At 51.7% G+C, this 13,256-nt stretch overlaps 1 protein-coding gene and 1 long non-coding RNA gene across 2 annotated transcripts in view; one reads left to right on the top strand and one right to left on the bottom strand.

Moving 5' to 3' along the window:
• The window catches only part of LOC142301215 (uncharacterized), a 125,344-nt gene that overhangs the window by 72,858 nt on the left and 39,230 nt on the right, over positions 1-13,256 (top strand). The window lies entirely within an intron of this gene.
• Positions 689-13,256, bottom strand: part of LOC142301214 (leukotriene C4 synthase-like) — a 132,757-nt gene continuing 120,189 nt past the window's right edge. The window contains exon 6 of the mRNA XM_075342242.1: positions 689-1,521. Coding sequence (XP_075198357.1) covers positions 1,410-1,521 — 112 coding nt within the window. The 3' untranslated portion in view covers positions 689-1,409. The remainder of the gene's footprint in view (positions 1,522-13,256) is intronic.

Below are 13,256 nucleotides of genomic sequence, written 5' to 3'. Positions count from 1 at the left end.
CCAAAACTAGCACCTTAAGCTGTGCCTGTGCTGCATTCGATGAAGATGCAAGTTACCCCTTGACCACCCCGTAGACCCAAAAATACCTTTATAAAATCTCCAGTCCTGATTGTAAATTGTTCGGTCTGGTCCAATTGGCGTCCTATTCTGTGCTTCCTCTCCCTCCTTTCGCTCTCCTCCTGTGCTGATTGACGTAGATGATCCCTTGGACGCAGGCAAAATCTCAATAATCCCGGCTCACGTAGGCACACTTTGCTTTACTCTATTGTGGGCAGAACCGAAAATATAGTTGCGCATGCGCGTACCAGCGAGTTCTCTGTGCAGGCGCAAGATTTTGTCCGGCGATGTGGATGAAGCAGGTGACGTCAGCCACGTCCCCCGGCAAAATCTCGAGCCTGCGCAGAGAACTCGCTACTTTGCCTGCACGAGCCAGAAATATGGAGATTTTACCCGCTTAAACAAATGGCGTCTGATGTGTCATTCACGTCAATCAGCCCAGGAAGAGGGTGAAAGGAGGGACAGGAAGTGCACATTATGAAGCCCATCGGACCAGACAATTTACAGTACATACAGGGTTGGAGATTTTATAAAGGTATTTTTGGGGTCTACAAGGGGGTCAGGAGGTAACGTGCACCTTTACAGAAACCAGCACAGGCGCTGCTTAATGTGCTGGTTTTAGTTTAGAAGGCCAAAATCTGGTGACAGGTTCCCTTTAATAGATCCCTGGCCCAAAACGTGCAGCACCATGCGTCGACCCCCGCCGGAGCAACAGCACACCAGCAGGGGGAGCGATCTGGTAGCCCACAGTTGCCATGCTGCATGGCAAAGCCCTCTAGGTTCCAGGCCACACCACAGGCACAGCAGTAATGGCCACCGCACAGCACCAACACCAAGGGAAGGAAGCTGAAAAACTGACCCTCTACATATTCTCAGACTGTGCTAAAAAAAAATAGGTGCAACCCCTCTTATAGTCTCCTCCTAGCTAAAAACATCTGGGTTAAATGATTTGCAATGAAAAAGTGCTAAATGAATACTTCCATAGTGAAAAAGTCACAGATCCATACTTCATACACTGTATATTTTTGCTTTAACAATTAAATTACATCAATAAAATACACAACACAATATGGTCCAACCATTTCATATAAGTCAGATATACATAAAAAGTCAACATTACCCAACAAATATCTGCCAAAAACATGCTGATTTTTGTGGGCCGACCTTTATGGTAGCCAGTAATAATAATAAAGAAGTCCGTGCAGTAGTCGTCACCCACGTTATGGAGATTGTAGCCATTTTTATGGTGCTTTTCTCACATTCTCATGTCAGTCTCATTGCTATAAAGCTTTCACTGATACTTCTTATAATGGTATGTTGTCTTTTATCCCATTTGCTTCTTCTATCCAGTATCACAGAAGATCCACTCCCAGATAATGGGCAAAAAGAACATCGAGAATGCCTAATGCGGAAAGGGCGATCATAAACCAGAGAACTCCGGCATTAAGATACATCGGAGCCAACCTAAACAGTGTAAAACACAATAAAATCATTAATGCAGAGAAATTATTAACACTTATCAAAAAAAGCTAAAGCATACACCATGTATTTATTTTATGCTTAGATAGCACTGTTAATTCCATAGAAATTTATCATCATCAATCTACATTTCTTATCAGTAAGTCATTGGTGTGGGAGGAAACCCAAGAACATGGAGGAAACCCAAACAAACAGAGGGAGAACATACAAATTCCTTGCAGATGATGTCCTTGGTGCTATTTGAGCCCAGGACTCTAGTGCTGCAAAGCAACAGTGCAAACCATTGAGCCACTAAGCTGGCCAAATATGCCATAATTATGTATGATGATGAGAATAACCTGGGGATATTGGACATGATGTGGGAGGAGGAATTAGCAGGCTCGGACTGGCCCACTGGGAAATCGGGGAATCCCCGGGTAGGCCCCGATGCAAGACCAACACTAACAAGACATGGAAGGTTCTTCCCCTATCTACCCTAGTCCATAGCAGTGGATTCCCTCCTCTCCTTCTTTGCAGAAGAGGTGTTGGAGTCAGACTGACACCTGTGCAGGAGAATTGCCATTGACAGTAAGGGCTCTTTCAGATGTCCATGCAACATGGTCCATGCACAGATCAGAATGCATGAACTGCCAATCTGACCAGCAGCATTGTCTCCGATCTTCACAATCTGGCGGGATGAGACTGTGGCCAGGTCAGTGAGAATACCATAGCAGCCCCATGCTGTGCAGTCTGCACCCTCACTCCTCTCTGTGCTTCAGTGTAGGGGCTTGGTGAGGCTGTGATGTGAATGGTGCCGGGTGATTGCAGCAGCTGCTCGGACCTCCTCTCCTCCCTCTACTGCTATCATCGCCCAGACTCCTTCCTGGCGCTCAGAAGACTGGTAGGGGTGAGCAGTTTTCATCTTTAAGTATTATTTTATGTGAAACCGATATGTATAATAGAAAAGTGGATCTATATGCATCAATTTTGGAAGAGTGCAAACTTGGCTATGTATGCTACATGTGGGACAGAATCAGGGCCGTATTTACCATTAGGCACCCGTGGTCCCGTGCCTAGGGCGGCAGGATGCAGGGGGCGGCACCTTCTAGCAGTAAAAAAAAAAAAAAAATTATTTTTTTTTACACATTCATTAAATCCGCTGTATTTTCGGAGGGGGGAGGGGGGAGAGGCGCACCTTTATTTATTTGTATCCACGTCAATTAAGACGCAAATGCAGACAAACTGCAGCGGCCGGGCACAGAGAGCTGATTGACCACGGAACTGCCGGCGCCTGCACTTCCGGGGTCACAGGCGCGCTAATCAGCTCCTTCCTGAGGCTGATGCTGGGGGAGGCTGATGCTGGGGGAGGCTGGGAGGAGGGAGGCTGATGCTGGGGGAGGCTGGGAGGAGAGAGGCTGATGCTGAGGGAGGCTGATGCTGGGGGAAGCTGGGAGGAGAGAGGCTGATGCTGGGGGAGGATGATGCTGGGGGAGGCTGGGAGGAGGGAGGCTGATGCTGGGGGAGGCTGAAAGGAGGGAGGCTGATGCTGAGGGAGGCTGGGAGGGGGGAGGCTGGGAGGAGAGAGGCTGATGCTGGGGGAGGCTGGGAGGAGGGAGGCTGATGCTGAGGAAGGCTGATGCTGGGAGAGGCTGATGCTGAGGGAGGCTCGGAGGAGAGAGGCTAATGCTGAGGGAGGCTGATGCTGGGGGAGACTGGGAGGAGAGAGGCTGATGCTGGGGGAGGCTAGGAGGGGGGAGGCTGATGCTGGCGGAGGCTGATGCTGGCGGAGGCTGATGCTGGAAGAGGCTGGGAGGGGGGAGGCTGGGAGGAGGGAGGCTGATGCTGAGGGAGGCTGATGCTGAGGGAGGCTGGGAGGAGAGAGGCTGATGCTGAGGGAGGGGGAGGCTGGGAGGAGAGAGGGGGAGGCTGGGAGGAGAGAGGCTGATACTGGGGGAGGCTGATGCTGGGAGAGTTTGGGAGGAGAGAGGCTGATGCTGGGGGAGGCTGGGAGGAGAGAGGCTGGTGCTGGGGGAGGCTGATGCTGGGGGAGGCTGGGAGGAGGGAGGCTGATGCTGGGGGAGGCTGGGAGGAGGGAGGCTGATGCTGAGGGAGGCTGGGAGGGGGAAGGCTGGGAGGAGGAAGGCTGATGCTGAGGGAGGCTGATGCTGGGGGAGGCTGGGAGGAAAGAGGCTGATGCTGAGGGAGGCTGATGCTGGGAGAGGCTGATGCTGCAGGAGGCTCGGAGGAGAGAGGCTGATGCTGAGGGAGGCTGATGCTGGGGGAGGCTGGGAGGAGAGAGGCTGATGCTGGGGGAGGCTGGGAGGAGGGAGGCTGATGCTGAGGGAGGCTGATGCTGGGAGGAGAGAGGCTGATGCTGGGGGAGGTTAATGCTGGGGGAGGCTGGGAGGGGGAGGCTGATGCTGGGGGAGGCTGGGAGGAGAGAGGCTGATGCTGGGGGAGGCTGGGAGAAAAGAGGCTGATGCTGGGGGCAGAGAGGCTGATGCTGGGGGAGGCTGGGAGGAGGGAGGCTGATGCTGAGGGAGGCTGATGCTGGGAGAGGCTGATGCTTCGGGAGGCTCGGAGGAGAGAGGCTGATGCTGGGGAGGCTGATACTGGGAGAGGCTGTGAGGGGGGAGGCTGGGAGGGGGGAGGTTTATGCTGGGGGGCTGATGCTGGGGGAGGCTGGGAGGAGTGAGGCTGATGCTGGGGGAGGCTGGGAGAAGAGAGGCTGATGCTGGGGGCAGAGAGGCTGATGCTGGGGGCAGAGAGGCTGATGCTGGGGGAAGCTGGGGGAGAGAGGCTGATGCTGGGGGAAGCTGGGGGAGAGAGGCTGAAGCTGGGGGAGAGAGGCTGATGCTGGGGGAAGCTGGGGGAGAGAGGCTGAAGCTGGGGGAGGCTGGGGGGAGAGAGGCTGAAGCTTGGGGACGCTGGGGGGAGAGAGGTTGATGCTGGGTGGGCTGGGGGGAGAGAGGCTGATGCTGGGGGAGGCTGATACTGGGAGAGGCTGTGAGGGGGGAGGCTGGGAGGGGGGAGGCTGATGCTGGGGGAGGCTGGGAGGGTGGAGGCTGATGCTGGGGGGGCTGATGCTGGGGGAGGCTGGGAGGAGTGAGGCTGATGCTGGGGGAGGCTGGGGGCAAAGAGGCTGATGCTGGGGGCAGAGAGGCTGATGCTGGGGGAAGCTGGGGGAGAGAGGCTGATGCTGGGGGAAGCTGGGGGAGAGAGGCTGATGCTGGGGGAAGCTGTGGGAGAGAGGCTGATGCTGGGGGAAGCTGGGCGAGAAAGGCTGATGCTGGGGGAAGCTGGGGGAGAGAGGCTGATGCTGGGGGATGCTGGGGGAGAGAGGCTGAAGCTGGGAGAGGCTGGGGGGAGAGAGGCTGAAGCTGGGGGACGCTGGGGGGAGAGAGGTTGATGCTGGGGGTGAGGCTGCTGGTGAAGGCGGGGGAGAGCGGCTGCTGCTGGGGGAATGGGAGAGAGGGGCCAATCCTAGAGACAGAGGACAAGGGTTGAGGGATAGTGCAATGACAAAATCGATGGCGGGGGAGTGTAAGGACTCAGAATGAGAGGGGGGCAGCATTGGGAGCTCATTATGGAGAAGGGGCAGCATGTGTGGGCTCAATATGGAGTGGAGCAATGTAGGGGAGTCAATATCAAGAGTGGGGTAGTGTGTGTGTGTGTGTGTGTGTGTGTGTGTGTGAGGGGTGTCTCAGCATAAGCGTTAGTGTGGTGGTCTTAGGATGAGTGGGGCAGCATGGAGGTGTCATTATGAAAAAGAGGAAGGCAGCATTAGGAGCTCATGGAGAGGGGCAGCATGCATGGGACATTGTGAGGAGGGAACAGCATGCATGGGAAACTGTGAGGAGGGAGCAGCATGCATGGGACACTGTGAGGAGGGGGCAGCATGCATGGGACACTGTGAGGAGGGGGCAGCATGCATGGGACATTGTGAGGAGGGGGCAGCATGCATGGGACATTGTGAGGACGGGGAAGCATGCATGGGACATTGTGAGGAGGGGGAAGCACGCATGGGACATTGTGAGGAGGGGGCAGCACGCATGGGACATTGTGAGGAGGGGGCAGCACGCATGGGACATTGTGAGGAGGGGGCAGCACGCATGGGACATTGTGAGGAAGGGGCAGCATGCATGGGAAACTGTGAGGAGGGAGCAGCATGCATGGGACATTGGAAGGAGGGGCAACATGCATGGGACATTGTGAGGGGGGACAGCATGCATGGGACATTGTAAGGAGGGAGCAGCATGCATGGGACACTGTGAGGAGGGGGCAGCATGCATGGGACATTGTGAGGAGGGGGCAGCACGCATGGGACATTGTGAGGAGGGGGCAGCACGCATGGGACATTGTGAGGAGGGGGCAGCACGCATGGGACATTGTGAGGAGGGGGCAGCATGCATGGGACATTGGGAGGAGGGGGCAGCATGCATGGGACATTGTGAGGAGGGGGCAGCATGCATGGGACATTGTGAGGAAGGGACAGCATGCATGGGACATTGGGAGGAGGGGGAAGCATGCATGGGACATTGTGAGGAGGGGGAAGCATGCATGGGACATTGTGAGGAGGGGGCAGCATGCATGGGACATTGTGAGGAGGGGGCAGCATGCATGGGACATTGTGAGGAGGGGGAAGCATGCATGGGACATTGGGAGGAGGGGGCAGCATGCATGGGACATTGGGAGGAGGGGGCAGCATGCATGGGACATTGTGAGGAGGGGGCAGCATGCATGGGACATTGTGAGGAGGGGGAAGCATGCATGGGACATTGGGAGGAGGGGGCAGCATGCATGGGACACTGTGAGGAGGGGGCAGCATACATGGGACATTGTGAGGAGGGGGCAGCATGCATGGGACATTGTGAGGAAGGGGCAGCATGCATGGGACATTGTGAGGAGGGGGCAGCATGATGTGAGGTCAATGTGCAGATCATATTTCATAATTGAGGAAGGTGTGGTGGGTATAATTTATAAGGGAGGGCAGTGTGTAGTTTATTAGGGGCAGTGTGACTGTCACAGTATATAAGTGGGAACGGTTTGGTGGGAATATTTTATACTCATGCTATGTTTTGATGTGCCTGTGGTGATCCCCATTGGGGAGTTAGTGCCCTTCGTTTCTCATTGATACTTTTTCAAGTGTTTTACAGAGTAGATCTGCCTTAAACAGATGTCGTGTGCGAAAACTCAGTGTTACGTTGTCACTAAGGGGCGCGACCACTTAAAGTGCCTAGGGCAGCACGAAGGCAAAATACAGCCCTGGACAGAATAGAACGTGAGAGAAAGTGGATGCCCTGAGCAGGGGTTCCATAGTATGCTTCAAGCTAAGGTCTGACCATATTGGAAATACAGCTCCATTAGGCCTGCAACACACTTCCGCAAAAAACACGTACGTGTCTCGCGTTCCGTTTTTTGGGTCCGTGTTCCATTTTTGATGTCCGTATCGCCGGTACGTGTGACATCCGTGTGATGTCGTATGCTTGCCGTGCGTGCGTGTTGAATGTCCGTGTATGCGTGAGATACGTACGTGTCATGTCCATGTTCAGTCCGTTTGTCTTGATCCGTTTTTGATGGAAAATGACGTTGAAAATGCCTAATCATGAGATTCTGATGTGTCTAATTGGACTATCAGCTGCCATAATCACTACTAATTGGTAACCTTTGTTTAAACTCATTTAAAAGGGTGAAAATAGCTCGATAGACAGACACAAAGATGTCTCTTTCAAATGAGTGTACTATGTATCTACTCTGATTGATTTCAAGGAGATTTGGTTTACGGCGCCATATGCTAGATTTTAAACCAACAAATGAGAAAAGGATGTGGATCCACCACATAGTCATGCTACGCAATACACGTTATACAGACGGTACGAATAGCACACGTACATGCTACGTGTCACGTACGTGCAGGCATGGACCCATTGACTTTAGCAGGACCGTGTCTGCGTCATGCCGGAGAAACGGAGACATGTCAGCTGTGTGAAAAAACGCACACACGTACAATCCACACGGATACACGTTCCGTGTGGCTTTACGTGTGTGTGCCTGTCACCATAGGGTAACATTGATGCATGTGTGCTCGTGCTGCAGATACGTGTAAAAACATACCAAACACGTACCGGCGGCACGGAAGTGTGTTGCAGGCCTTACAAGGAGAACAGGATGCGGAACCTCAGGGAAAGAATAAATCTCACAGACTGTACTGTGATGTTCAGCTGGATGGTGGTGAAACAAACAGGACTAGTGAAGACAGGAACAGTTGAGATAGAAGTAGTGTGACTGTTTCCGAACATTGTCTGTGTTGGTGAACAAAACGTTTGAGAAGTTATATGCCCAGTTAGTTAGTGTTGAGACTAGCACACAGTAGAAGGAACTAGAATGCAGGGACAGTGACTGTTTCCTGTTAGAATGTCAGATTGGGCCCAGCATTTGACAGTCAGATCTAAGGTCTGGTTAGCCAAGAAAGCCACATAATGTGGGTGTCCCTGAAGCAGAAAAATCTGGAGCCAGATATAGTGTGGCGCCCCTGAGGCTTCAGTCACCACAGAGGTACTGCACCTCAGTAAGAGGTGTGGGGCCCCGTTCCCTGGTAAGGAGGAGGCTGCAGACTGCAACACACACTCACATCTGATTTAGCTACATCCCATCAGGCCATGGTTAGGACAAGCTGCACCTTTAAGGACAGCACAGTCCCAAGAAGCCAGCTTGGAGGTGGGGTTAGTTAGTGGGTGGACACAGAACTGTGTGGAGAAAGTGAAACTAATCAGAACAAGTTGGGAGGAGAATGGAGTAGGACCCTGGGGCACTTGAGTTTAAGAATCTCTCTGTAGGACCAAAAGGAAAAAAAGGGGTCCTGGAGCCCACAGTTAGTGCGCCATACACCCGTTGTCTCGTTCCACAGACGGCATATCGGAGTGGAGGGACTTAGTCGCAGAGGGGACCGGCCCCTCAACTAGTGGAGAACTAGAAGGCTCAGCTAGCAGACCGTAGGTTAAGACTACTGCAAGTACTGGAGCCGCATCCACACACATCCAGTGAAAAAGTGACCACATAGGGCCAAAGGATAGAGCTTCAATCCACCCGAAAGGGTCCACGAACACTGGCTCGGGGCTCTGTGTGTGAAGGCGCAGGACAGGAGGGAAAAGCCAGAGCAGGAAGTCGACCAGGGAATGTATACAGAAGGGAACACCGGTCTTGGCCTCCGAACTACCCGGGATCGGCTGAAGCCTCATCGCAGCAGGTCTTGGTGCTCCAAGGGCAGCATCTCAAAATGTGAGTAAAAGACCTTGTGACTGCATTCCTGTGTCGCCCAGTTATTGCCTGCGTGTTCGGTACTGCACCCTGCCATTATATACTATTACTCCCAACAGCCCTGGGTCCCATCTCTACCTGTGGAGAGCTATACCAACTCAGCTGCATCACCACCGACCCCAAGGGAACTGAACAGCAGCGGTGGCACCCATCTTGCCGCATACCACAGGTGGCGTCACGACATCTCCCCTGTAAATATCATCCCCACGACCATCAACCATTTAACGACACCGCCGGGGTCACGGAACCAGGTCCTGTCGCCGTGACATCCTCCAAGTAGAAACAGAGCCACAGCCCGGTAACGGGTGCCCCTAGGCCCCGGTGGGGAGTGTCAACTGTGAAATCCCAAGTACCGAGAGGTGACCGAGTTGCAGAGTTATTTATTGGAGAGTTATTTATTGGAGACAGGTTAAAAGACTGACTAGAGGAGGAAGTGACTGAGAGAGGATTAGGCCTGGGACAGGACACCTAGCTGCACGGCCCTAAGCACTTTACAAACTTTTAAAAGTAACAGGCCAAGACGGAATAGAATGTGATACAAAGTGGGTGACAAAGCAGAAATTCCATATATGATGTCCTCTACTTCCTTCCCTTAAATAGTATGATATCTACCACAGCACCCCATATTCAGTATAATGTCCACCACAACCCCGATATACAGTATCATGTCCACCATTGCCTCCTATATTCAGTATGATGTCCAATGTGGCACCCTGGACTAGCCAGGTAGCCACAGACAAAAAACTCACACACCCCCACCCCCGGACAGTTACATTAGCCAGACACAAAACCCTTGTTGCCTCCCTCCAGGGTCTGATGTCCACACCAGGTGGGGCGGAGACAGGCAGACAGGAAAAGAGACAAACAGAGACGGACAGAAAAGGAAAGAGACAGACAGGGAAAGAGACAGACATACAGAGAAAGAGACAGAGACAAGGAAAGAGACAGAGACAGTGAAAGAGACAGACAGTGAAAGAGACAAAAACAGGGAAAGAGACAGAGACAAGGAAAAAGACAGGGAAAGGGACAGACAAGGAAAGAGACAGGGAGAGAGACAGGGAAAGAGACAGAGACAGACGGGGAACGAGACAGACGAGGAACGAGCCAGACGGGGAACGAGACAGACAGACACAAAGATAGAGACAGACAGACACAGACATAGAGAGAGACAGAGACTGATACAGAGACAGACAGAGATAGACACTGACAGACAGACATGGATAGAGAAAGACACACAAACAGATAGAGACAGACAGGGAAAGGGACAGACAAACAGAGACAGACAGGGAAAGAGACAGACACACAGACAGAAAGACAGACACACAGAGACAGCCAGACAGACACAGACTGGGAGAGAGACAGTTACTATCCCGGGCAACGCCCGGGTACTACAGCTAGTTAATTATATTTGTGTCTTAAAGACACGAATATAGTTGAATGTTGGGAGGGAACCAAGGCTGAGGTGCAGTCATAGAGCGTGGTGAGTACTGTTAGTGACTCATTCACACTTCTCAACTGTATGCTTGATCCCTTGCTCTCATTATTTTGAATGCCACCGGTCAGAGGAGGGCGCTGGACGGCTGTGGGTCAAGTAAGCGGTTTGTGGCCTGAGGTGACAAACAAGTAGCAGGAAATGATCAGGAAAAGAAGTTCAGCTGGTGCTGCTGAAAAACACACTAACCGGGACTATCTGATGGGATGTTTTTCCTCGCTGCTGGCGGATGAAGAACCACAGCCAAAAAATAAAAGATGACAACAACACAGAATCCAGGCCAAAGTCCAAATATTGTCCCCAACTCTGACACATCGATTCCGCTTCTGACTATTCAGCAACACTTTGTCAAGAGTTTTTGCAGGCAACTTAGTCTAAAAAAGAAGCCTGGGGCTGTTTCTTAAAGACGAGCAGCGTCCTCTCCTGGCATGTCTGATGTAGTAAACATTTGTATCTTTCATGAAACAATAATTCTGAAGAATTCTGTACTGTGCCGTTCATTAATTATTCCGTCTGAGATATATTCAATAGAAGTCAGAACATAAAGGAGTGAGGAGATGACTGACACCCCCCCTCCCCCCGAAGACATTGCTACTGTGCTTATTTATTTGATGATTTTCTATTTTTATGCAATTGCTTAATGTGTGATTAATGCCAGTAACTACAAATGTGTTGGAAAAGTGAAAACAACATTAAAGGCAGAAGGTTAAAAAAAAAATAAAAAAAGAGTTACCCTTAGCAAGCCCTCCAGTAGGAAGGAGGTTTTGGAGATTAAGGCTGGAAACACATCTATGCGAGTAAAATCGGTCCGACTGGGCTGAAAAAAACCTGGCTGATTTTAGTTCACGTTAGGTCCGAGTGCAACGCAAGTGCAATGCTTTTTCTGAATAAATTAATGATTTTACTAGCGTGTGTAATGCGTGTGTAATACGTGTGTAATGCGTATTTTTTACTATGTCATCTGCCATTCAGCTCTGCTACATGGCCGCTGACAGCAGACACAGACAGCCATGTAGCAGAGCTGAATGGCAGATGACAGCAGACACAGACAGAGCCGCACGATCAGAATGAACTCGGGTGAACTTTACTCGACTTCATTGTCATACCGCGGCTCTGTCTGTGCCGCGTCCTGATTAGCGGTCACTAGTGAAGGACTCACCGGTGACCGCTAATCCCCTGAGTGACTGAAGTTAGCAGCCCTCTCTCATACTCACCAATCCCCGGCGCGGCGCTGCACGGCGTTCACACTGCTCCGGTGGCTTTTACTATTTTGAAAAAGCTGGCCGCTCATTAAACAATCTCGTATTCCCTGCTTTCCCCCGCCCACAGGCACCTATGATTGGTTGCAGTGAGACAAGCCCCCACGCTGAGTGACAGGTGTCTCACTGCACCCAATCACAGCAGCCGGTGGGCGTGTCTATACTGTGCAGTGAAATAAATAATTAAATAATTATAAAAACCGGCGTGCGGTCCCCCCCAATTTTAAAACCAGCCAGATAAAGCCATACAGCTGAAGGCTGGTATTCTCAGGATGGGGAGCTCCACGTTATGGGGCGCCCCCCAGCCTAACAATATCAGTCAGCAGCCACCCAGAATTGCCACATACATTAGATGCGACAGTTCTGGGACTGTACCCGGCTCTTCCCGATTTGCCCTGGTGCGTTGGCAAATCGGGGTAATAAGGAGTTAATGGCAGCCCATAGCTGCCACTAAATCCTAGATTAATCATGTCAGACGTCTCCACGAGATACCTTCCATGATTAATCTGTAAGTTACAGTAAATAAACACACACACACCTGAAAAAATCATTTATTAGAAATAAAAAACACTAACAAATTCCCTGGTTCACCAATTTAATAAGCCCCAAGAAGCCCTCCATGTCCGGCGTAATCCAGGATGGTCCAGCGTCGCTTCCAGCTCTGCTGCATGAAGGTGACCGGAGCTGCAGAAGACACCACCGCTCCTGTCACCTCCACGTGGTAACTGAAGACAGCCGCGTGATCAGCTGAGCTGTCACTGAGGTTACCCGCGGCCACCGCTGTATCCAGTGACAGCGGGTAACCTTAGTGACAGCTCAGCTGATCACGCGGCTGACTTCAGTTGCTGCGTGGAGCTGACAGGAGCGGCGGTGTCTTCTGCAGCTCCGGTCACCTTCATGCAGCAGAGCTGGAAGCGACGCCAGACCATCCTGGATTACGCCGGACATGGAGGGCTTCTTGGGGCTTATTAAATTGGTGAACCAGGGAATTTGTTAGTGTTTTTTATTTCTAATAAATGATTTTTTCAGGTGTGTGTGTTTATTTACTGTAACTTACAGATTAATCATGGAAGGTATCTCGTGGAGACGCCTGACATGATTAATCTAGGATTTAGTGGCAGCTATGGGCTGCCATTAACTCCTTATTACCCCGATTTGCCAATGCACCAGGGCAAATCGGGAAGAGCCGGGTACAGTCCCAGAACTGTCGCATCTAATGTATGCGGCAATTCTGGGCGGCTGCTGGCTGATATTGTTAGGCTGGGGGGCTCCCCATAACGTGGAGCTCCCCATCCTGAGAATACCAGCCTTCAGCCGTATGGCTTTATCTGGCTGGTTTTAAATTTGGGGGGGGACCGCACGCCGTTTTTTTTAATTATTTAATTATTTATTTCACTGCACAGTGTAGACACGCCCACCGGCTGCTGTGATTGGGTGCAGTGAGACACCTGTCACTCAGCGTGGGGGCGTGTCTCACTGCAACCAATCATAGGTGCCTGTGGGCGGGGAAAGCAGGGAATACGAGATTGTTTAACCCCTTCAGCCCCCGGGCACTTTCCGTTTTTGCGTTTTTGTTTTTTGCTCCTTTTCTTCCGAGAGCCATAATTTTTTTATTATTCCGTCAATCTTGCCATATGAGGGCTTGTTTTTTGCGGGACGAGTTGTACTTTTAA

Source organism: Anomaloglossus baeobatrachus, chromosome 4 (genome assembly GCF_048569485.1).
Source record: "Anomaloglossus baeobatrachus isolate aAnoBae1 chromosome 4, aAnoBae1.hap1, whole genome shotgun sequence".
Lineage (NCBI taxonomy): Eukaryota > Metazoa > Chordata > Amphibia > Anura > Aromobatidae > Anomaloglossus > Anomaloglossus baeobatrachus.
Note: the sequence above shows the minus strand (reverse complement) of the source record. Positions and strands in the feature narration are given on the sequence as shown.